Source organism: Podarcis raffonei, chromosome 11 (assembly GCF_027172205.1).
Source record: "Podarcis raffonei isolate rPodRaf1 chromosome 11, rPodRaf1.pri, whole genome shotgun sequence".
NCBI lineage: Eukaryota > Metazoa > Chordata > Lepidosauria > Squamata > Lacertidae > Podarcis > Podarcis raffonei.
This window is the reverse complement of record NC_070612.1, coordinates 1,443,437-1,467,860: the sequence shown is the minus strand read 5'-3', so window position 1 is coordinate 1,467,860 and position 24,424 is coordinate 1,443,437. Positions and strand designations below refer to the sequence as shown.

The 24,424-nt window shown below is 48.8% G+C and overlaps 1 protein-coding gene and 1 pseudogene across 4 annotated transcripts in view; both read left to right on the top strand.

The window, feature by feature from the left end:
- IL11RA (interleukin 11 receptor subunit alpha) overlaps positions 1-24,424 on the top strand; it is a 136,660-nt gene that overhangs the window by 38,468 nt on the left and 73,768 nt on the right. Inside the window, exon 1 of one of the 4 annotated variants that reach the window (XM_053408052.1) lies at positions 23,129-23,298. The exons of 2 other annotated variants lie outside the window; for them this stretch is intronic. In XM_053408052.1, coding sequence (XP_053264027.1) covers positions 23,144-23,298 — 155 coding nt within the window. In that variant the 5' untranslated portion in view covers positions 23,129-23,143. Of the gene's footprint in view, positions 1-23,128; positions 23,299-23,522; positions 23,564-24,424 lie in introns of those variants that run through there. One more of the 4 variants, XM_053408055.1, reaches the window with a different exon arrangement.
- LOC128423673 (oxidative stress-responsive serine-rich protein 1-like) lies at positions 7,117-9,223 on the top strand (annotated as a pseudogene).

The window sequence follows — 24,424 nt, the reverse complement described above, 5'->3', positions numbered from 1 at the left end:
CAGCTAATAAAAGTTTGGGTTCTCTTTTGTTCTGGGCTTCCATCTTGTTCTACCCGGTGGCAGGTGGGAGTCCTGTCGCAACAGTCTTCAATCAAGACCAAGCCTACTGGCTGCTGTTTTGCTCTGATATTCCTGGCTGGTGTCCTTCTTTTTTGGCCAAGGGAGCCCTCAGATTTCTCCGTTAACACCACGACCAGGGAGCAGCTTTTCCAGTACAAGCTCTTTGGAATGAATGCTGTCCTCTGCATGCTTCCGAACCCCATTTCCTGGAAACCAAAGAGGGGAGAAGGGTCCCCTGCTCAGGTCCTGATTCCAAGTTTCCCCTTGGTTGGCCACTGTGAGAACAGGATGCTGGACTAGATGGGCCATTGGCCTGATCCTGACTGACCCCCCGCCACTCCTAAAACTGTATTATCATATTTCTGCAAACTGTCCCAGAAGTTCTGCTGAATGGCGGCAGATACGTTTCTGACAGAACCAGCACCCAAAACAATCTGTCCCCTTCCTTTGCAGCCCCCCCCCACCTCTGCGTTCGATAAATCTTATTTGCCTCCCCCCACATTGTCACCTCGTTCCCCATGCTTCGTGAAACTTCTCCCGCTCTGTAGCCCCAGCTGCTGCCAAACAAAATGAGATCTCAGATTTTGCAGAAACCCAGATGTCGCATCTGGAAGCAATTTGGAGGGGAAAAATTAAGTAATTTTCCTAACTTATTCTGATTGCAGAATTTGGGTCAGGGGGTTTGGTGTAAAAATCCACATAGCCACGACCGCAGGAGAACACGAGGCGCTGAAACTGAGTCATTCCTGGCTGGGCCTGGCCATCGTTTGTTTTGCTGGGGTCCTGTTGAAAGCCGCTCCAGAGTAAGAGGATTTTCCTCTTTGTTCGCACATGGTTTTCAGGCCCCGTGAAATGGCTGTATTTTCTCTTTTAACAGCTTCCCGGCGTCAATGGGGAGGTGTGCAGATCTGCAAGGATGCAGATTTGATGTGGTCCTTGTTGAGAGGAATCCCTGTATCCCCACGGCGGATGGAGCAGCCCAGAGGGGCTGAGTTGATGGAGGGTGTTGGCTGGTGATGACAGGGACCAGGTGAGGCAGGTGTTTGCTCAGGAAGCTTGGCGGAAGAAGAGAAGAGATCTTCCACACTTAGAATCATAGAAGGGACCCGGACGGTCATCTAGTCCAACCCTGGGCAATCCAGGAGAAGCACCCCAGAGTTGGGAGAGGAGTTCAGAGCAGGAAATTTAAAATGGAAAACTGGACCTTTCCATCACCTTAACCTCCAGAGTTTTAAGTTCAACAGCAGAAGGGCCATTGGCTTAATCCAGCAAGCACTTCCCATGCTCTTATGTTAACAAATTGAGCACTTTGTCCAGGGAGTATCTCAGGTGAGCTGTTTGCTCAGTGTTTTAGAGCAAAGGCGAGTGAATGGCAGGAGGGTGGAAGTTTATAAAATTCTACAAGGCATGCAATAAAACTCTTGGGCGCCCAAGGAAGCTGAATGTTGAAAGATTCAGATACAAGAAAGGACTTCTTTAAACTATGGAACTCCCTCCCACAGGAGCCAGTGGTGCCCACCAACCTGGATGGCTATAATAATAATAATAATAATAATAATAATAATAATAATAATAATAATAATAAATTTATATCCCACCCTCCCCAGCCAAAGCCGGGCTCAGAGTGGCTAACAACAATAAAAGTAACACAGTTTACATAAAATCACAATCAATTAATTGAAATGCATTCCAAAATCAATTCATTCTAAAATCAATTCAGAATCAAATTAATGGCAACCATTGGGCTAGAGTTCTGTGAGGATTACCAAAGGCTGTGCCTTGGCCAAAGGCCTGGTGGAACAGCTCTGTCTTGCAGGCCCTGCAGAAAGATGTCAAGTCCTGCAGGGCCCTAGTCTCTTGTGACAGAGCATTCCACCAGATCGGGGCCACAGCCGAAAAAGCCCTGGCTCTGGTTGAGGCCAGCCTAACCTCCCTGTGGCCCAGGATCTCCAAGATGTTTTTGTTTGAAGACCGTAAGTTCCTCTGTGGGACATACCAGGAGAGGCAGTCCCGTAGGTACGAGAGTCCTAGGCCGTGTAGGGCTTTAAAGGTTAAAACCAGCACCTTAAACCTGATCCTGTACTCCACCGGGAGCCAGAGCAGCTGGTATAGCACCGGGTGAATGTGATTCTGCGGCGAGGATTAGACAAATACATGGAGAAAGAAAGAGCTCTCAAGGCAGCCAGGCTCTGAATCCCAGTTGTTGGGGGGGGGGACAGGAGGGGAGAGGGCTCTTGTGCTTGGATCCTGCTTGTGGGTTTCCCAAAATGGGCATCTGGTTGGTCACTGTGAGAAGAAGATGCTGAACTAGATGGGTGACTGGCCTGATCCGGCAGGTTCTCACTGCATTCCTATTCATCCTGATTTGCTTGCACACCATTTACATGGAGGTTAGACTATACTCAGCCATTACTGAGCATTCATCCTGATTTGCTTGCAGGGAGTTCATGCATCTTCCCATTAAACATTTGTTCCCCTTTCAGTTCGTATACCCGTCACTTTCCTGACTGCAAAAAGCCTCTCTCTTTTTTGAGTGGGTTTGTTGCTCTAGGGCAACAGAGCTTTTAAATCCGCTTTAATTGAACAAACCTAATGTTCCAGAATGCAGCCAAATCCCTCCGTTTAATTTAAATGCAACTCTCTGGGAAACTCTGCTTAAACCACAGATACACTGTGTGAAAAAGCAGCAGAACAATTCCAGCAGAAATCAGCATAACATGTAAATAAACATTGGAATTCTGAGCAGCTTGGTTCCAAAATATTTCAGTTCCAGGTAAGACAGCCCTATCAATCTAAGCCGCTCCTGGGGCTTCTGGGAGATGCCGAAACCAAAACATCTGGACACATATTAACAAGTAACAGTGAGTGTCAGCAATCCCTAGAATGCAAACAGAGCTGGCCGAACCGCCGGCACAAACGGCAGATGAATAGCAAGCTTGATTATTGCTTTGCCAGCTTCGAGATACAAGCAGATACCGTATTTTTTGCTCTATAAGACTCACTTTTTCCCTCCTAAAAAGTAAGGGGAAATGTGTGTGCGTCTTATGGAGCGAATGCAGGCTGCGCAGCTATCCCAGAAGCCAGAACAGCAAGAGGGATTGCTGCTTTCACTACACAGTGATCCCTCTTGCTGTTCTGGCTTCTGAGATTCAGAATATTTTTTTTTCTTGTTTTCCTCCTCCAAAGACTAGGTGCGTCTTGTGGTCTGGTGCATCTTAAAGAGTGAAAAATATGGTACTTCCCACTAAGATCCCTAACTTCAACACAAAGTGTGAAGGAAGGGTTGTAAAATCCCCGGGTCCATTTCCCCTGCCGCTAGGAGAGAGGAGATTGAATTTCAGAGCAGATCCAGCCTTTCGCCATGAATCACACTCCAATTTTGGAAGGTCAAACTCATCAGCGGACTTTGCAAGCTAACTTTGCTTACGAGTCCTGGTCAAGATGGATCAGCCATTAAGGTGAGGCAAGGATGCTCTGTTTACAAAGCAGTTGGGCATACCATGTTAGGTTTATTAGCAACCGTAATAAGGAAAAAGCCAATTCATCAACAAGTTCGGCTGGTGGCCTTGGGCTGATTCACACATTAGCCGTGATTCCTGCATTGAAGGGGGTTGGGCTAGATGACCCCTGGGGTCCCTTCCACCTACAAATCTGTGGTTCTTTGCCCTCCCTTGCTCTTTGCTCCTGCGCCTGTTTAAATATGTAGCTCTCTCGGCCGGGTTTTGTGGTTGGTTTTTAATTCTCCATTTTATATGGCCTCTCGGGTGCTTTTGTTTTTAGGCACTTAAGAAAATATTAATTATGCCTCAGTAGATGAGTCAGCACTGGAAGGCTTTCCTGGAAATCAAAATCACTGGACATTGGAGCTCTAAACCAGGGGTTGGCAAGGTTTGCCTTGCCTGGGCTGGTTCACTCCCGCGGAGATCGCTCCGTGGGCCGGATTGAGTCTGCAGACACAATTTTTGGTGCCGCGGAAGCGAGTCCCTACTCCGTGGTGTGCCGGTTTAGCACAGCGCACGGGGACTCACCGAGCAGGCAACTCGGGGGCCGTTTAAACGATCCCTGTGGGCCGCTTGTGGCCCATGGGCTGCAGGTTGCTGACCCCTGCTCTAAACAGACGTGGAAGGTGGGAGTTGTAGTTCAGATATCTGGCTGGAGAAATTTGGGCTGCACACAACTGCCTGTGTGTCCTGTGGTTCAACTCCCGGCCTGTTTTTGCCTATCCAGCTCTGCCCAATGAGCCCTTCTGCCCTGCCTAAGGCTGGTTGGAGTGGTGGTGCTTGGTATCTAGTGCAGCTCAATGTAGTAAGATTCAGGACAGGTAAAAGAAAGGACTGTGGAACTCACTGCCACAGGAGGCCCCAACCTAGAGACGGTTAGTCAAATTCATGGAGGAGCAGAGGGCTATGCTTCAGCAATGCTTCTGAAAAACTCGCTGCTGGAAACCGCAAGAGGGGAGACTGTTGTTCTTGTGCTTGTATCCTGCCTTCGGGTTTCCCACAGGAATCTGGACTAGATGGGCCACTGGCCTGATCCAGCATGAAAACTACTTTATTTTTAATTGGCTCTCTGGGCTTGGGGAGCTTCTCTCGACACTTGCTGGGTATTCAAATGGGCCGTTGCCATTGCCCGCAATTTGCCCGGCTTTTGGCTCTGATGAGCCCCTGCAGAAAAATTCCTGTCTGTGTGTGTTGAGCCGCCATGCCTCATTTAGGATAACTGGGGGGCAGGAGGGGGGGGTGGAGAGGAGGGAGGGAGAAAAGGGAGAAGGTCACGCAGAGAGGGCAGCTTCCTCTCGAACAGTGTTATAAAAGTATAATTGCCCTGGGTTATTCAGAGTCCTTTCCCCTCTCTTTACAAGAGTATTTGGGGGGGGGAGGTGGGCTTATTACACATTTTTCAGCAAGCTGAGCGAGGCACGTAATGGGGGCTGCACCCCGTCCAATGGGATTGCAAAGGGGGGGGTAGTGAACGATAGACCCCAGGAATCCTGGCTCCCAATCTCTGCTGGAAGAACTTAGCACTTTCCTTCTCCTTGGGAACATCAGCTTCTAGTAGGAGGACGGAGGCTGCCTCGCAGGCTGGACCACAGAGGGTTTGGGTCTTTCAGGTTCCTGTACTGAACACATGCCCTCCACATGGCCCAGTGTCTGCCCCCCCCCGGCCCAAGTGCCCTGGCGCCACTGCAGGAGAGCCAAAGAGCAGCCAGAGTTCACTTCCTGCCCGCCTGGGAGCTTAGCAAACAGTCGAGCTGCTTATCTGCCCTTGGCAGCTGACCTCTGCCCGTGAAGGGAGCCGTTTCCCTCGGCCTTGAAATGCTCCAAACAATGTCTGAAAGTATGAGAACCTCGGAGATTTGTAGAGCTGGGACTCCAAGGGTTCTCTAGCCTAACATAGTCTAACCTCTAGTTCAGCATGCATGCCGAAATCCAGCATCGCCCGAGCTCTGCGAGTGCTATCTCCCGATAGGGAAACCAAAATGCAGTGGTACCTCTGGATGTGAATGGGATCCGTTCCGGAGCCCCGTTCGCATCCTGAAGCGAACGCAACCCGCGTCTGTGTGTGCGGGGGTCGTGATTTGCCGCTTCTGCACATGCGCGTGACGTCATTTTGAGTGTCTGTGCATGCGCAAGTGGCAAAACCTGGAAGTAACACACTACGTTACTTCTGGGTCGCTGCGGAGTGCAACCTGAAAACGCTAAACCTGAAGCATATTCAACCTGAGGTATGACTGTGCTTGTTTACAAAGCTGTTGTACTACCAACCTTACTGTTCGCTTGTGAAACATGGACCACTTATAAATGCCATCTCCAACTCCTCAGAAGATTCCATCAACGGTGTCTCCGAAAAATTTTACACATCACTTGGGAAGACAGGCGAACTAATGCCAGTGTACTGGAAGAAGCAAAGATCACCAGTGTTGAAGCAATGATTCTTCAACATCAACTTTGTTGGACTGGTCATGTTGTGTGGATGCCTGATGATCGTCTTTGAAAGCAACTACTCTATTCCGAACTTAAAAATGGAAAGTGTAATGCTGGTGGTCAACAAAGGAAGTTTAAAGACTGTCTCAAGGCAAATCTTTAAAAATGTGGTATAAACACCAACAATTGGGAAACACTGGCCTGTGAGTGCTCCAGTTGGAGAACAGCCTTTACCAAAGGTGTCCTGGGCTTTGAAGACACTCGAACTCAGGACGCAAGGGAGAAACGTGCTAAGAGGAAGGCACGCTTGGCAAATCCACCTGGAAACCAATGTCCCCACTGTGGAAGGACTCATTGTTAAGATCGTGCTTATGGAAGACAATCTTACTTGGCTACGAGGGATCACCGAAGAAGAAGAAGAAGAAGAAGAAGAAGAAGAAGAAGAAGAAGAAGAAGAAGAAGAAGGCTAACCCCTTGCAATGCAGCTAAAGAATCCCTGACAGGTAGGCGAGTTGGAATCTCCTTTCTTGTCAAGTGAAGCCATGGGTTAAGTCCTACCCTCCCGAGCAGGAGAAAACAAGCTTGCTCCTTCCTCCATGTGATGGCCCTTCAGATATTTGAAGATGGCTATCATACAAACATAAGAAGATGCTGCTGGCTCAGGCCAATGGCCCGTCTAGTCCAGCATCCTGTCCTCACAGTGGCCAACCTGTGAGGTAACTAGCAAGCTGCACCATAAAGAAGGCTGATCGCCGAAGAATGGATGCTTTTGAATTATGGTGCTGGAGGAGACTCTTGAGAGTCCCATGGACTGCAAGAAGATCCAACCTCTCCATTCTGAAGGAAATCAGCCCTGAGTGCTCACTGGAAGGACAGATCTTGAAGCTGAGGCTCTAATACTTTGGCCACCTCATGAGAAGAGAAGACTCCCTGGAAAAGACCCTGATGTTGGGAAAGATGGAGGGCACAAGGAGAAGGGGACGACAGAGGACGAGATGGTGGGACAGTGTTCTCGCAGCTACCAGCATGAGTTTGACCAAATTGCGGGAGGCAGTGGAAGACAGGAGTGCCTGACGTGCTCTGGTCCAGGGGGTCATGAAGAGGTGGACACGACTAAACGACTAAACAACAACAACAACAACAACTAGCAAGCAGAAGAACAACTCTTCCCTCCTGCGGTTTCCAGAACTGGCATTCAGAAGCATCGCTGCCTCTGACTGTTGAGGCAGACCAGAGCCATCCTGGCTAGCAGCCATCAATATGCTTCTTCTCCATGAATTTGTCTAATCCTAACTCCTCTCAGTCTCTTCTTCTTCTCCAGGCTAAGCACCCCCGACTCCTCCAACCGTTCCACCCAAGGCTTGGTTTCCAAAACCCTCCATCATCTTTGTTTCCCTCCTTCGCACACCCCTTGTACTTTTCCACACACAGTCCTGCAAAGCTGGAAATGCCATGTTTGCAATGCCACACACGCAGCCAGCTAAAGACCACATGCCTCCAAATTTGGGGGCCAACTTACAAGGCAATCCTGCGTTTTGGTTCTTGCAAAGGACTAGGAGGGAGCTGGCATGTCGATGCCTCTCGCACCTCTTTTGTGAGGAGAAGGGGATTAGCTTGTAAGTTTGCTTCACTATTGATTTAACAGAAATTCAATTAAGCCTGGCTATCGGAGTTCGTTTTTTTCTTAATTCCCAAAGAACCAAACATCAGCAGAAACAGGGGGGAAAACCCACCCACATTTCATTAAGCTACACAATGCCTGCTGTTGGTTAGCCAGGAGAGCCCCAGGAAGAAACGAAGGCTTGGCTGAAGCATTCCACCCAGCAATTTTAAAAGGGAAAAAAAATGATGTTCAAATAAATAAACACTTATAAGCCCTCTCTGCGCCGAACGGCCCCGGGGCAGGTTACATAAAATATCACAATTTAAAACAATACACAACACATGAAAACCATTAAAGCAAAACCACAAAACCAAAAATAATCACAAGGGCAGCAAAATGGCAAGGCAGGAATACAGAGAAGGGAAAGATCTGCTGACCCAACAGCCTCCAGAAGAGAGAGATGAGATTTGACCCGACACCAGAAACGAGGGTGCAAGTCTCACCTGGGAGGCGAGAGTGCTCCACAACACGACTTCTTGCATTTCATTCCCCATTGCAAAATATCTCTGGGCATTTTGGCCAGGGGGTGCCACTGAGGAAAGCTTTGAGAGGAACTGTGAGATCGCTGCGTCGCCGGTGGTCAGAGTCTCCCTACACCGTTCTCTTTTCAGTTTATCCTTTTTACTGCGAAAACGCTGCCTTGTTACCAGCCGGTACACAAAAACCCAGCTGACACTTTAGAGAGCAGCAGGCATGTGCCAATGCCCAAAGGAGTTTTCCAAGAATGAACAGGCCAGTCACCCTCTCAATGACGTTGAAGAGAAACAAAAGGGTGCTCATCATTCTGGGGCACCCATGGCTGAAATGTCTGAGCACAGGTCTGAAAATGGCCCAACTGGTGACTGGGAGTGGCCACCAAGACCATATAATACCAGTCTTGAAAGACCTACATTGGCTCCCAGTACGTTTCCAAGCACAATTCAAAGTGTTGGTGCTGACCTTGAAAGCCCTAAACGGCCTCAAAGGCCCAGTAGACCTGAAGGAGCGTCTCCACCTCCATCGTTCTGCCCAGACGCTGAGATCCAGCGCCGAGGGCCTTCTGGCAGTTCCCTCACTGCAAGAAGCCAAGTTACAGGGAACTAGCAGAGGGCCTGTGGAAGGCCCTCCCATCAGATGTCAAGGCAATAAACAACTATTTTACTTTTAAAAGACACATGAAGGCAGCCCTGTTTAGGGAAGTTTATAATGTCCGATGCTGTATTGTTTTTGATATTTGGTTGGAAGCTGCCCAGAGTGGCTGGGGAGACCCAGTCAGATGGGCGTGGTATAAATAAATTATTATTATTATTATTATTATTATTATTATTATTATTATTATTATTCCTTCATTGGTTCTAAAGGTCACAGATTTCTCTGATTTCCAATCTGCATCTGAACAAAATAAAAGGGAAACTGTGCTTGTGTGTAGACAAGGCCTGCCACTGTGAGTGATGGCAGGACATAAAAGCTGGCGTTTCCTGGCTCACAAACTCCTCCCTTGTTTGCACCTAAAAGAACATGGCATGTGCGGGATGGTTCCCAACCTTTCCCCTCCATCTCTCTTGGGTCTTGCTCTGAGCCACTGTGGGTGATGTGACTCCCCAGTTTGAAGTCCCTTTTCAGACCTGGCACTGCCAGTCACAGCCATTCTGCGGAGGAGCCTGCCCCCTCCCTTGCCCTTCCTATGGAGCAGCTGTATCAAGAAGCTTCTGGACTCCAGAACTGGAAGAAGGAAGAAACAAATGCAGCCCAATCGCCTTCTAAATCCGGCCCACAGGTGGTCTGGGAATTAGCCTGTTTTTACATGAGTAGAAAGTGTCCTTTTATTTAAAATGCATCTCTGGGTTATTTGTGGGGCAGAGGAATTTGTTCATTTTTTTTTCAAAAATTAGAGCGGCCCCCCACAAGGTCTCAGGGACAGTGGACTGGCCCCCTGCTGAAAAAGTTTGCTGACCCCTGGTCTGCACTGATTGGCAGCAATGGTTCTCCAGGGTTTCAGGCATGAGCCCTTCCCAGCCCTACCTGCAGATGCCAGCAGGGATTGAAGCTGATGCCTTCTGCATGCCAGGCAGATGTCCTTCCCGCTGAGCTGTGTCCTCTGGGCTAACTGGGGTTGTGGGAATCCTTCTGGGAGTTAAGCCAGGCAGTGATAACAGAGAGAGAGAGTAATTCTCCCTCCCCCACAAAATTCATAGTGAGAAATTCCTTTTGTGGTTGCTTCCTAACCGTCCTCCTGCATATTTTTATTTCCATTCCACGATGTCACATTCCAAAAGGTGATTCATCAAGAAACAATACTTGAAGTCGCCTTAGGCTCATTCATCTGCCATGTTCTGGATGAATACTGACCAGGAAGGAGGCAGCAGTGCTTCTGAATATCACGTGCTGGAAACTGCAGGAGGGAAGAGTTGTCCCTGTGTTCGAATCCTGCTTGCGAGTTTTCCCCCAGCGCATTTGTTTGGCCACTGCGAGAACAGAATGCCGGACTGGATGGGCCATTGGCCTCATTCTACAGGCTGTTCTTATGGGTCAATTAAATAATATTTATTAATGTATTGCTTTTCTATCCTCCTGTTCCTCCCAAAGGATCCCGGCGTGGCAACCGTGAACATGGTTAGAACAATATAATTTGAAATTAAATAAAAGCAAGTTTGAAAACAATTTTAAAAACCATCTAAAGGCTAATAATAATAATAATAAAATTTTATTTATACCCCGCCCTCCCCAGCCAAGACCGGGCTCAGGGCGGCTAACACCAGGTATAAAAACAATTGATGAAAATACAACTTAAAAACATTATTAAGTACAACATTAAAATGCAGCCTCATTTCAGTAGAAACTCAAATCAAAAACTTGTTGGGGATGAAAACATCAAAACTTCACCAAGGCCAACTATCCAGACTGGTCCTACGTGGGGCAGAAAAAAGCCAGTGACATATAGGACATCTGAAAATAATTGAAAAAGTGGGCCTGGACAAAATATATTGTTAGAGAAAAAAACAGAAGCGAGGGATTCTTCTGAGAGTCATGTCTGGGACCCCAACTCTATAATGTTCGGTGCGAAAGACCAGCTCAACTCTGTTTGTGTTACCTGGACAGGTATTCTTCTGTGACAAGGTGACAGATGTATCAGAAACTGAGCCTGTCAGGTTAAATCTGATTTGGAAAAAGAGCCCTTGAGGTGCAGCCTCCCTTTTGCAGATTTTGGGATTTCTTGTTCTCCTTCCCTCCTCCCCCAACTCAACAATCTCCTCACAGCTTGTAAAAGAGCTCGAATGAAAGAGGGCTGGATAAGTGTTGGCTGCCGGTCAAGTGTCTGTCCCAGGAGCCCAGGAGGCAGAGAACTTAAAAGGTAACACATGATGGAGAAGCGAGCAGCAGAGCTGGCCTCCTTTCTCCAAGGCTGTCTTTCCCTCCTCTTAAAGGAGAACATGGCGCGGGGTCCGGGGCAAGGGGTGCGTTGCTTTGCTGGGTGAGACTAGCTGCATGCCCATCTGCACCAGGGCCCCCTTTTTCCACCGGAAAGGTGCCTCTTGCAAAACTCATAAGAAGAGCATCTTCTGTATCAGGCCAGTGGCCCATCTAGTCCAGCCTCCTGTTCTCAAGGGCCAACAACCAGATGCCCCAGTGGGAAATCCACAAGCAAGATCCAACCACCAGAGATTCTCTCCCCTCCTGGGGTTTCCAGCAACTTGCATTCAGAAGCAGAATATAGCCATCTGGCTGGTAACCAAGTGGTACGCAGGCTAAGAACCTCCCCTGATGTTGGGAAAGATGGAGGGCACAAGGAGAAGGGGACGACGGAGGACGAGATGGTGGGATAGTGTTCTTGAAGCTACCAGCATGAGGGAGGCAGTGGAAGACAGGAGTGCCTGGCGTGCTCTGGTCCAGGGGGTCACGAAGAGTCGGACACGACTAAACAACTAAACAACAACAAACCACCTATACATCTAAGACTGAGCAAGGCATAGAGAAAGTAGATAAAAGTTTCCCTCCATCTCTGACAGCCTTAGAACTCATGGACATATAGGTGGACATTCACAAGTTCTAAGGTTGTCAGAGGCTGAGGGAAACTTTTATCTACTTTCTCTATCCCTTACTCAGTCCTAGAAACTTCTATCTTGCTGCTTCTTCCTCGCCTTTTATCTAAATTAAAAACCCAAACTCTGCAGCCTTTCCGTATTTTGGAACCTTTCCAATGCTACACTATCCATTTCCAGGTGAGGCACCCAGAACGGAACCCAGTACTCCAGCTGTGCCCACACCACAGATTTGTATGTTGCCGTTATTATATTGGCAGTCTTCTTTCCAGTGATCCCTTTTCTAATGATCCTTAGTGTGGAATTTGCCTTTTTCACAGCCGCAGCATGTTGGGTCGACATCTGAGCGACCTGCACGGTTCTGCACAGAACCCCAAAATCTTGTATAGGTCTTACTAAGGAAAGCGAGTGGCGCTGTGGGTTAAACCACAGAGCCTAGGACTTGCCGATCAGAAGGTCGGCAGTTCGAATCCCCGCGATGGGGTGAGCTCCCGTTGCTCGGTCCCTGCTCCTGCCAACCTAGCAGTTCGAAAGCACGTCAAAGTAGATAAATAGGTACCGCTCCAGCGGGAAGGTAAATGGCGTTTCCGTGCGCTGCTCTGGTTCACCAGAAGCGGCTTAGTCCTGCTGGCCACATGACCCGGAAGCTGTATGCCGGCTCCCTCGACCAATAAAGTGAGATGAGCGCCACAACCCCAGAGTCGGTCACGACTGGACCTAATGGTCAGGGGTCCCTTTAGCTTTACCTTTTACCTCGCTGCCTCCCTGCAGCTGGGAACGCAGCCCAGAAGCCCTTCTTCCCAGTTTCTGCAAACAGCCTTCTCCCTGCAGCTGGAATGCAAACCCAGCATCCTGCTTCTGTCCCCTTGTGGGGGCTATGGCTTTCTGGGAGGAGAGGGGGCTTCCTGAGTGTCGCTCTGTGGGGGCAAAGAGTCACGGAAGCGCCTGCCTGCCTGTCGGGCTTGATGTTGAGTTCCCAGAAGTAACTTTTCAAGCCTTGCCAAACACTGCCAGGTCTGTTTCCTCCCCTCTGCAGATGGTGGGGGTCCTGGGGGTGCAGGAAGGCAGATGCCCCTGGGGCAACTCTCCAGACAGGGAGGACTGAACCCGGGCGTCGGGGAGGGCAAATTCTTTGCGACGGCCATGGAATGGAAACGATGCATTTGTTTTATTTTGCTCGCTTGATATATTTTTACGCCTCCCCTCAAATGAAAGGTTCTCGGGGCAGTATGCAGCATTTAAAATGAAATTATTATTATTATTATTATTATTATTATTATTATTATTATTATTATTACAGTGGTACCTCGGGATGTGAACAGGATCCGTTCCTGAGCCCCATTCACATCCTGAATAGAGTGTAAGATGCGACGGCGCGTGCACAGTTCATGTTTTGCCGCTTCCGCGCATGCGCGTGATGCTAGTTTGCGCACCTGCGCATGCGCGAGCATCGAAACCCATAAGTAACACGCTCCGTTACTTCCAGGTTGCTGTGGAGCACAACCCGAAAGCGCTCAATCTGAAGCACATTCAACCCGAGGTATGACTGTATTATGTTTATTATGTTTATTTATTTAATTTCTTTACCACCCTATACCCAAAGGTCTCAGGGCGGTTCACATACAATATCAAATACATAAAACCAAAACAAAACCAACAACCCAATTTTTAAAAAAACCCAAAAGAGCCAGCATTTTTAAAAAGGGTATAGGATGTAGATCAAGTCATGCAAAGGCCTGGTTGAAAAAAGAACATTTTTGCCTGGTGCCTAAAGGTGTATAGTGAAGGTGCCAGGCGAACTTGCCTGGGGAGAGCATTCCACAGACGGGGAGCCACTGCAGAGAAGGCCCTGTTCTCATGCTGCCATCCTCCAAACCTCTCAAGGAGGAAGCACACGAAGGAGGGCTTCAGAAGATGGTCTCAGGGTCCGGGTAGGTTCATATGGGAAGAGGCGGTCCTTGAGGTATTCAGTCCGGAGCCGTTTAAGGCTTTATAGCTCAAAACTAGCACTTTAATGTTTTGAGTATACCCAAATACAAGATAAAGAGGGATTGTGCTATATAGTGGAAGTGCTGTTAGACAGGGAGGAGAGGAGCGAGGCTTGAAGGTTTGGTGGGCAAAACCAAGCAGGGGTTGGGTGGCCATCTGTCCTGGATGCTTTAGCTGAGATTCCTGCATTGCAGGGGTTGGACTAGATGCCCCGGGGTCCCTTCCAACTCTTACGATTCTATGAAAGGTGCAGCTCAGCTATTCCGCAGGGCTGTTGTGCAAGGAAAAGGTGCAAGAGCCTCTTCTCAGTCTCTTCTTCCATCACAATACTTTGTCCTCTTCCTCTGTTTCCAGGATGAGCTTCTTTCCATTTTCCTCCACTTTATATATTTTTTTAATGCATCAAGGAAATATTGTGTTCTGTATTCCATGTCCGATAATGTATCAGTTTCTCAATTCTGCAGTTGAGCTCTGGTTCTGATGCAGTCCTGATGTTAGCCAGACAGCTTTATGCTCACATTCAGAGGTGTGTGTGAGCAGCACCCTTGGGTGCCTTCTGCTGTTCTGGATCGCACTCTTTCCGTCTTGCATTTCATATCCGCTGGGGAGAACCCCTGACATTCCGCTCCCCCCCCCCGATGCCCCAGTGCCAGTTGTTCTGGCCAATTGCTGACGGCCAGCCTTTTGGATCAGAGCTGAGTCGCTAATATTATTTTGGGAGGGGAGGAAGCCTGCCTGCTGGGCAAACAAAAGCCAGCAAGTGTGAAAATACGAGCTGGTGACACGCTGCATCCTCTTGCTGGGCTTTCTTGTAAATATGTCACTGCGGAAGGAGGGAGGGGAAAGCAGTTGGCTGCAAGGAGAGAATCCGGCCAGGAAGTTCTGGCCTCTGGTGGAGCAAGCTGGCCGGTTGGTGCCAGGGGCCCGTGTTGGTCCTGGAAACGACGGGGCAGAGGCGGAGCTTCTTCCTGAATGCTCTTTGCTTCCATCTAACACATTGGCAGCACATTTCTCTTCCTGTTTCATCTTGAGATCACACACACACACAGCTCACTCCTGTGAGTGCCAGTTTTCATTTTACAGTTGGGAAACTGAGGCTGGAGCAGAATGGTTTTGTTTAGGGTCAAATGGTGAAGTCACACACTTAAAGCACATTTAAAGTACAGCGGTACCTCGGGTTAAGAACTTAATTCATTCCGGAGGTCCGTTCTTAACCTGAAACTGTTCTTAACCTGAGGTACCACTTTAGCTAATGGGGCCTCGCGCAGCCAGAGCATGATTTCTGTTCTCATCCTGAAGCAAAGTTCTTAACCCGAGGTACTTCTTCCAGGTTAGCGGAGTCTGTAACTTGAAGCGTCTGTAACCCGAGGTACCACTGTACATAGGTTTTAATGTGCATTAAAGTACACAGCCCCTCCTGAAGAATACTGGGAACTGTAGTTCACCCCCCACAAATCCACAATTCCCAGCACCCGTAGGAAACTGCAGGATTATTTCATGGGCAGGGTGTGTGCTGTCAATGCATGTTGTGTATGCAGCCTGTGGATTGCACCCAGCTTTCTTGAGATATGTCATAGAAATCATAGAACAGTAGAGTTGGAAGGGACCCCAAGGATCATCTAGTCCAGCCCCCTGCAGTGCAGGATTCGTGTCCCCACTGAACCACCCGCATAACTCCAGTGGCATAGCACAGGGGCAGTTGCCCCAGGTGCAAAATTGTTGGGGGCCCAAAATTTCATCCCCCGGTGCTTTCTCAATACAGCTGTTTGCTTCCATTGCTGGGCTCTGTTGCAAACAATTTCTCCTGGCAAACCAGGAAGTGACCTCTCTAGACAACAGGTCGGCTCTGTTTTTCTCATCTCTGTGGCTGTGGTCTCCTGGGCGACGCAGACACCGTTCTCTCCCTCTCTCCCACCCCTCCATGCAGCCCCGGGCACTGGTAACCTCTGCTACATCACTGGATAACTCCCTTTCAGATTAGACTGGCATTAGAAGGCTGCCAGTCTTGAGGTGTAGGGTTTGAGGGAGACTCCAGGGGTCCGAGTCTGCCCCACGCTTTGCATTTCTTCTTCGTCTCTTCCTTCGTCCTCCCAACACCCTGACTCCTCTCTAAATAGCCCTCTGGTTTCCTAGGTGCTATTTGGCTGCTGCTTCCCCACATCACACCTAAAAAATAGCACGCGCAGCACAGGAATTTGCTGGGTCCTTGACAGAGTCGCCGCCTTTTCGGAAACATGGCCAGCGCCAAGCGAAATAGGAAGCCGGCCGAGGCAGGAAGGGCGCAGAGCGCTCTGTTTGCAACTGCTGCCTTGACCGGCTGGCTGGCAAGGCTGCCGAGTCCCTTTTGCAGAGACTGCCAGGACTTGCACCTCCAGTGGCTCCAGTTTGGGAGGAGCAGCTGCTTGCTAGGCCAAAGGAGAGAGCGAGGCAACTCCTTGATGGGCCATCAGTAACGAGGGGATGAAGCGCCCTCCTGGATGTTCAGATTTGGGGCAGTGGAAGTGCAGGAGGAGACGGGCAAGTCAGGTCTCAGAGGTCTCAAGGACTGCCAGCAGATCATCTTCATTCTAGATTGGCCCTTGGATAACAATTGCCACATTTCCAGAGTTGAACTACATAGTTAATCTATGGAACTCCCTCCCACAGGAGGCAATGATGGCCACCAACTTGGATGGCTTTAGAAGAGGATTGAACACATTCATGGAGGGAAGGGCTATCAATGTCTACCAGCCACAATGGCTATGTTCTACCTTCACAGTCAGAGTCAGCAATGCTCCACCTGGTATGCAGGATGAGACCCTACCTGCCGGCAGATTGTCTCGCCAGAGTGGTGCATGCTCTAGTTATCTCCCGCTTGGATTACTGCAATGCGCTATACGTGGGGCTACCTTTGAAGGTGACCCAGAAACTACAACTAATCCAGAATGCGGCAGCTAGACTGGTGACTGGGAGACCACATAACACCGGTCTTGAAAGACCTACATTGGCTCCCAGTATGTTTCCGAGCACAATTCAAAGGGTTGGTGCTGACCTTGAAAGCCCTAAACAGCCTCAGTCCAGTAGACCTGAAGGAGCGTCTCCTCCCCCATCGTTCTGCCCGGACACTGAGGTCCAGCGCCGAGGGCCTTCTGGTGGTTCCCTCATTGCGAGAAGCAAAACTACAGGGAACCAGGCAGAGGGCCTTCTCGGTAGTGGCACCCGCCCTGTGGAACGCCCTCCCATCAGATGTCAAAGAGATAAACAACTACCTGACATTCAGAAGACATCTGAAGGCAGCCCTGTTCAGGGAAATTTTTAATGTGTTATATTATAATGTATTTTTAATCTTTGTTGGAAGCCACCCAGAGTGGCTGGGGAAACCCAGCCAGACGGGCTGGGTACAAATAAATGATGATGATGATGATGATGATGATGATGATGATGATGATGATGTCTCCCAGTTGCTGGAAACCACAGAAGGAGAGAGGGCTCTTGTGCTGGAATCCTGCTTGCTGGTTTCCCTTTTGGAGCATCTGGTTGGCCTTGTCAGGACAGGACGCTGGACTAGATGAACCATTGGCTGATCCAGCAGGCTCTTCTGATGTTCTTAGGTCCCAAGTAGTCTTCAAGGGCAGCCCCATAGGGAGCATGTTGCAGTAGTCCAGTCTGGAAGTTTTCACCGTGGCCAATGAGAGAGAGCTATCGACGGCTACTAGCCATGATGGCTGTGCTCTGCCTCCGTGGTTGAAGTTCCTCACAGGTATCTGGTTGGCCATTGTGGGAAGAAGGTGCTGGACTGGATGAAGCACCCCTGGGTGCCAGATGTGGGGTAGTGGAAGTGTCAGGAGAAGACAGACAGGTCAGGTCTCAGAGGTCTGATGTGAGAGCCAGCTGTTCTTATTCATTCTCGTCCATTCCTTGGGTTACAATTGCTGTGTTTCCGAAGTGTAATTGCCTTTGTGTGAGGCAATGAGTGTCATCTGTGCTCTGGATATTTTTAATGCTTCCAAATTTAGACTTCAGGAACAGTCACTTAATTTATAAATACAGCACTATCCTCCGATTGACTGCATAAGTGCATATTTGGCTTGAGACTGAGGCGTGATTTCTCAATAAATGTTTGCATTCAAGAACGGTTACTCATGCATCTGACTAAAGAGGAGACGCTCTGATTGCATACTGACCTGTGCCCGGGATCAAGTTTAGAAGATGAAAGTGCCGTCCCTGCTGAAGGTCCTAATGACCTTGTTTGAATTTGTCCATCCGTGTGTTGCAAGTCAAGTATCATTTCCCTCAAAAGGATTCCTCTACATCTTGAAAAGTAAAATAAGGTTACCAGACGTCCCTGTTTCCCGGAGACAGTCCCCGGATTTACAAATCGGTCCCCATACAAAATCCATTGAAGTTGAAAAGTGTCCCCTGATTCATTGAAAAATATCTGGTAACCTTAATGTAAAATGAGACCCTCAAGACAGAATTTGCCACCTTTTTTCTTTTTACAGGCACCACCAAAACTCTTGTTCAGACCCTTGTTCTGTCTACTTGCATTGACAACTGTAACATTTTATTCCTTGTCTTCTCTCTCGGCTTAAACTGAGCAGAGATTTGGCATCCTTCCTTTTGAGTTTCACGCATCCTAAGCTGACAAACCTACAGAGTCATTTAAAATATCCTTGAGCAGTTCGTCGTTTTAATGATTGCTCTGCATTGCTTTTAAATGTTTTCCGTGTCACTGTATACCCCCCTAATATTTTACCAGAGGACAGTGCAGAAATACTTTTATAAATGAAATAGTTAAACCTTAAGTTGGCTGCAGCCAGTGCGGTCCTTTGGGCGCAGGTGGGATATGCTGTCACAATCTCACCTCTGGCTGGAGAAACCTGACCTGGCCACAGAAATCCATGATCAAGCCATGGTTTGACTGGTTTGACTGCTGCCATACGCTCTGTGTGGCCCTTTAAAGTCCTCTTCAAAACTCATCGTATTGAAATATGGCTGCCTGAATCATGTCTCCCCCCCCCCCCCCCGTTAAATACCACCAGTGCATTTCTGAGCTGAGATTGAACTGCTGGCTTTAACTTCTTTAAATCCTTGAATGAGGATTTGAAGGAGCACCTACAGCCAATATTGTTTTGCTCACGCATCAGGGATGGAATTCTGAGCTGTTTGCCCCACTGCACACACTCCAGAAAATCCACTCTTTAGTGCTAAATCGGAATAAACTGCAATCCACAGGAAACCCAATTGCCGTTTGTTCCAATTCAGTTCTAAACCGCAGCTTTTCCCAGGGGGGAGAGGCAAATGGAGGTGTGGCTAAGCCCTGAATGGCTCGTCACCATCCAATCATAGAAATGTGGAGCTGGAAGGGAACCCAAAGGTCATCTGGTCCAACCCTGCAATGCAGGAATGCCAGCCAAAGCATCCTTTGTCTTCTTGTATGGGCCACTGGAGACAAGATGGCTGCAGTTTTGCTCAGGAGAGGAGCAGACGGAAGTGGGCTTGTGAGAAACCACCCCCAGAAAAGGCAGGCTCCTCAGGCCTTCACACCAGCCCTGGTGCATCTGCAGCAGCACAACCTGGCGCCTTCCTCTGCCCAGCTGTAATAAAACATGTCTCTCCCCTATTGGTCTCTGCAGCCACAGCAGGCGCTGATAGTTCCCAACAGCTTGACCTCACCCCCAAAGGTGGACTTCTCTGTTGTCTCCCCAGACCGATGCCCTGCCTATCCCACCTTGAGCTCCTTGGAAACAGAAATGTGATATAAACAAGCAAATAAATTTGGAAGAAGCAGAGAAATGATGCCTGCGATCCGCATCTTTCCTCCGGAATCTGATCTGCTTCCCCCAAACCTGCATTGGGCCCCCTCTCTCCACTCCCCCCCCACGCCACCAATTTACTGCTGGAGCTGAATCAGCCCTCCTGCCCCCCTCCTTCTCAACAGCCCTGCCTCAAACAAGGCTCCCCTTTTATTATTTTGGGGGCCTCTGTTTCCCCCCTCCTGCCCCTCTCCTTTCTGCGCCTTCGCCATCTGGGTTCGATAGAAATGCACACACACACACACGATTCCTCCCAGCAAAGCTTATTTTCCTCCATTTGGGGTGTTTTTTTTTTTAGTGTATGTTTTCTGTAGCTCTAATTGGCCGGGGCTTGAACCCGCGCCAAGGCAAACGCACCTGAGGGAGTCTTGCTTTACAGGCCCCCACGCGAGGGCCAGAAATTTGGCCTCTCTGACTGCTGGGGTGGGGCAGGAATCGTGACCGGGGGAAGGGGGAACTTTTGGCAGGGTCTTTGCTGACCGGGAAAGGAAGGGGGGTCGCGCCAACAGCACAGTTGCCAGCCGTGCCCCATGACAGCTGCCCTCTGTTGGCGGAGCCAGGAGCAAAGGCTTCCAGCTTTTGGAGCGGAGGGGGAAATAGATGCTGCGTCAGGCCTGCAACCAGCTGTGAACTGTGCCCCCCTCCCTCTGCAAAAAGGGGCCTGGACTGCAGATGGGCCAACGGAGGATGCCAGGCACGTGGGCTGCATGTGCTACCAAGAAAGGAGCGGGTCCGCTTCCAGATTCTGAGTATTTTTGGGTCAGCTCAACCTCTGGAGTCCAAGTCTTCTATGCTGGGTTTCCCCCCCTCATGTTTGTCTGTCAGAAGTATCACGTAGCGGGGAGAAATACATGAGGAGTTGGAAAAAAATGCTTAAGATCCCATTAACGAAAAATCCAGAGGCTTACCAATAATAATAATAATAATAATAATAATAATAATAATAATAATAGTTTATTATTTATATGCCGCCCATCTGGCTGGCCTTCTAACAAAATATTAAAATACAGCAATGCATCAAAGATTAAAAGCTTCCCTAAACAGGGCTGTCTTCAGATGTCTTCCAAATGTCAGGTAGTTGTTTCTCTCTTTGACATCCGGTGGGAGGGCATTCCACAGGGCGGGTGCCACTACCGAGAAGGCCCTCTGCTTGGTTCCCTGTAACTTGGCTTCTCGCAGCGAGGGAACCGCCAGAAGGCCCTTGGAGCTGGACCTCAGTGTCCAGGCTGAACGGTGGGGGTGGAGACGCTCCTTCAGGTATACACCGAGGCCGTTTAGGGCTTTCAAGGTCAGCACCAACACTTTGAATTGTGCTCGGAAACGTACTGGGAGCCAATGTAGGTCTTTCAAGACTGGTGTTTTGTGGTCTCGGCGACCGCTCCCAGTCACCAGTCTAGCTGCCGCATTCTGGTTTAGTTGTAGTTTCCGAGTCACCTTCAAAGGTAGCCCCACATAGAGCGCATGGCAGTAGTCCAACCGGGAGATAACCAGAACATGCACCACTCTGGCCAGACAGTCTGCGGGCAGACTGGGCCTTTTAGGAAAAGAAATATCGAAATTGAAAAAAAGAATTTTCTTATATGTGACCACTGAAGCTACAATAGTAATAGCATCTAAATGGAAAGCTAAAGAACTACCTACCAAGGAGGAATGGATTCTCCAATTAAATGAATATTTAAAACTGGCTAAATTAACAGCATCCCTACAACAGCAGTCAAATCAAAAACTGAAAAACGAATGGCAATGCTTTGATGGTTATATGACAAAATTTTGCTCTAAAAAAGACATGCTAATATGCTTAAAGAATGTAAATGCATCAAAACTATGACATATGTATGTATATAGAGAAAATAAAAACAATCAGAATGCAATAATAAGGGTGAAATTGATTCTAGAGAAGACGAGTAGCAGTGGAGGGAAGTTAAACAGGGTGGTGGGTTTATTTTATTTTGTTTATGTTTTTTCTCTTTCTTTTTGGATATTGTATAATGATTTAATGTATAATGATTTAATGTTTCTTTTCTGCTATGTATTATTTCTTTTTTTTAATTAAATTGTATGACGGAAAATCTAAATAAAAATACAAAAGAAAAAAGAAGAAGAAGTATCACGTAGTGAGGCTTTAGAAGCCAGATGTGCACAACCACCAGTCAAGGTTCAGGAGTCCTTCCTCCCTTCTGGTTTCCCTCCTCAGAGGATTCCATAAAGGCATGATCTCTCCTAAGAGTCTTCTCTGGGGTTTTGGGCCTAGCAGCTCCTTGGGACTCCTTGATACCTGTTCCACATTTGTAAGAACTGGATCGTTTAGAGTTAGTTTTAGTTAGTTAGTTAGTTAGTTATTAGAAGTTTTCACTGAAAAAGATATTGTGAAATAAAAGAAATATGAATACAATCGTACCTTGGAAGTCAAACAGAGTCCATTCCAGAAGTCCGTTCGACTTCCAAAATGTTCGTAAACCAAAGTGAGGCCAGCAGAAGCTTCTGCAGCCCATCGGACGTTTGGCTTCCAAAAATAGTTCGCAAACCGGAACAGTCATTTCCAGGCTTGCAATGTACGGGAGCCAAAACGTTCGAGAACTAAGCTGTTTGAAAACCAAGGTACGACTGTAATGTGAAAGGAAAGAAAAAGGAAAAATAACCATACAACAGAGTATGTTGTTGTTGTTGTTGTTGTTGTTGTTGTTTAGTCATTTAGTTGTGTCTGACCCTTCGTGACCCCCTGGACCAGAGCACGCCAGGCACTCCTGTCTTCCACTGCCTCCCGCAGTTTGGTCAAACTCATGCTGGTAGCTTCGAGAACACTGTCCCACCATCTCGTCCTCTGTCGTCCCCTTCTCCTTGTGCCCTCCATCTTTCCCAACATCAGGGTCTTTTCCAGGGAGTCTTCTCTTCTCATGAGGTGGCCAAAGTATTGGAGCCTCAGCTTCAGGATCTGTCCTTCCAGTGAGCACTCAGGGCTGATTTCCTTAAGAATGGACAGGTCTGATCTTCTTGCAGTCCATGGGACTCTCAAGAGTCTCCTGCAGCACCAGAATTCAAAAGAATCAATTCTTCGGCTATCAGCCTATACAACAGAGTATACAGTAGGGTAAATAAGTACATAAGTGATACAATTGTTTGTATGTTTGTTTTTACAATCAAGTGGTATATAAATTCTCTGAAATAAACAAATAAATGGGAAGGGGGAAAACATGCTTGTGCACTAGCTCTTAGCATTACAATTCTGATAACGGGCAACTTTGATTCAAACGGTTTCGGATTGCCTGATGGCATCTCTGCTGCCAGGTGGCAATTGAGCGAGGGCCAAAGAAAGGAAGAGATGGCCTGACCCTGCTTTGCTACTCCCCCCCCCCCCCGCCAGCTCTGCAGCCTGATGGAAGGACTTCTGCTCCTTTTTCAAGCCTGACCTCTCAGCATTTATGGAACTTTTTTTCTCTCCCTGTAAAATGCACATTGTGCTGTGCCGATTCCCATGCCTGGCATCTGACGCAGTCGGCTGTTGCCTTTCAGCGTCTCCGCAGACCTGTGATTAGTCTCTTCGCGGGTGCGGCGTTCCTGCAACGAATCCTGCCCATATCTGCTGCTGGGGGACAGGAGGCCTACCCTCTTCTGTGATTTGTTTCTGACATGAGGTTGCTGTGGCGATGGCCACCACATGGCTTGGCAAGGCCAGCGCGAAGCAGAACATGATTTATGGGTGGGAAGAGAACAGATCTTGCATCGCCCACATTCTGCCTTTCCAAACCCCATGACTTTTCCTTTTCCCTGGGAGCTGAGAGGTTAACGGGGCCCCCCCTCTTCCTGGACCAAATCGATGGCCCAGCGCCTTTTGAGGGGCTGCTTCTCAGGTGCGCTTGGAGCTTCCCGGAGCCCAAAAGGGGCCTTTGTTTTGGAAGCGGCAGAGGGCTGTTTTGCACGGCTGGAATGCAGCGCTCCCGTCCCGGCGAGCGAAGGAGCACGGGAGCGGCAGTGGGCTGTTTGCTTTGGAGCTCGCCTGCTGGCTGACCCGAGTGCCTCTGTGCTTGGAAGCCGGCTTGTGGCTCAGCCCTGCCCTGGGCCAGGAGGCGTCGCTAGCCAAAGCACAGCTATGGAGAGCCGTCCAGCAGGAAAGAGGTTGCCCAGATGTGGTTTTGAAAGGGTGGCGGTGGAAGCCATGAGGAACGGGCAGACGGCTAAGGGACCCAGGTGCCCGGGGAGCCCTTTGACCCCTTCTTTCTGGAGGAAAGGCAGCAGGATCAGGACCCCTCCCAGCTCAGCTGAGCACCTCTAGTCTAGTGGTCTGGTCTAGCCACTTGCCCGTAGCTCAGAGACTCCAGTCCCTCTGGCATCTCCTGCTAATGCTGGGAATTATCCATGCCTGAAAGCTTGGCGCCACTGCTGCCAGTCAGAGTAGACAGTATTGAGTTAGTTGGACCCAATTCTTCGCTTAGTATAAGGCTCCTTCCTAGGCTCCCATGACAGAGTTGGGCTGCAAAAGTACTTTGACATGGAACCTGTGGGCCGCACAGTGCCTTGTCGCAAGGCTGGAATTTGAAGCCTCCTCCCCAGCCCTCACGCTGACTTCCCAAAGATAACTAAACAAGGCTCTGGGGTGAACCTCAGCCAGCTTGTTAGGTGCTTGTAGGCAGCCATGCTCTCCCCACCTCGGTGCCCCCTCTCCCTCAGAATGGGGGTGACAGCGCTGACCTACCTTGCAGGGTTGTTTGTAAGGACTGGAACAAGCTGGCATAGAGGAAGCGCCTTAAATGGTAATGTGCTCATGTCCTGCTCTGTATGGTTGAGTTTCATAATAAGCGCAATAGGGCATAGCAGGTGGAGAGAGGAAAGTCGTCGTCTTCTTCTTCTTCTTCTTCTTCTTCTTCTTCTTCTTCTTCTTCTTCTTCTTGTATTTTAATATTCTGTTGGAAGCCGCCCAGAGTGGCTGGGGAATGGGTGGGGTATACATAAATAATAATAATAATAATAATAATAATA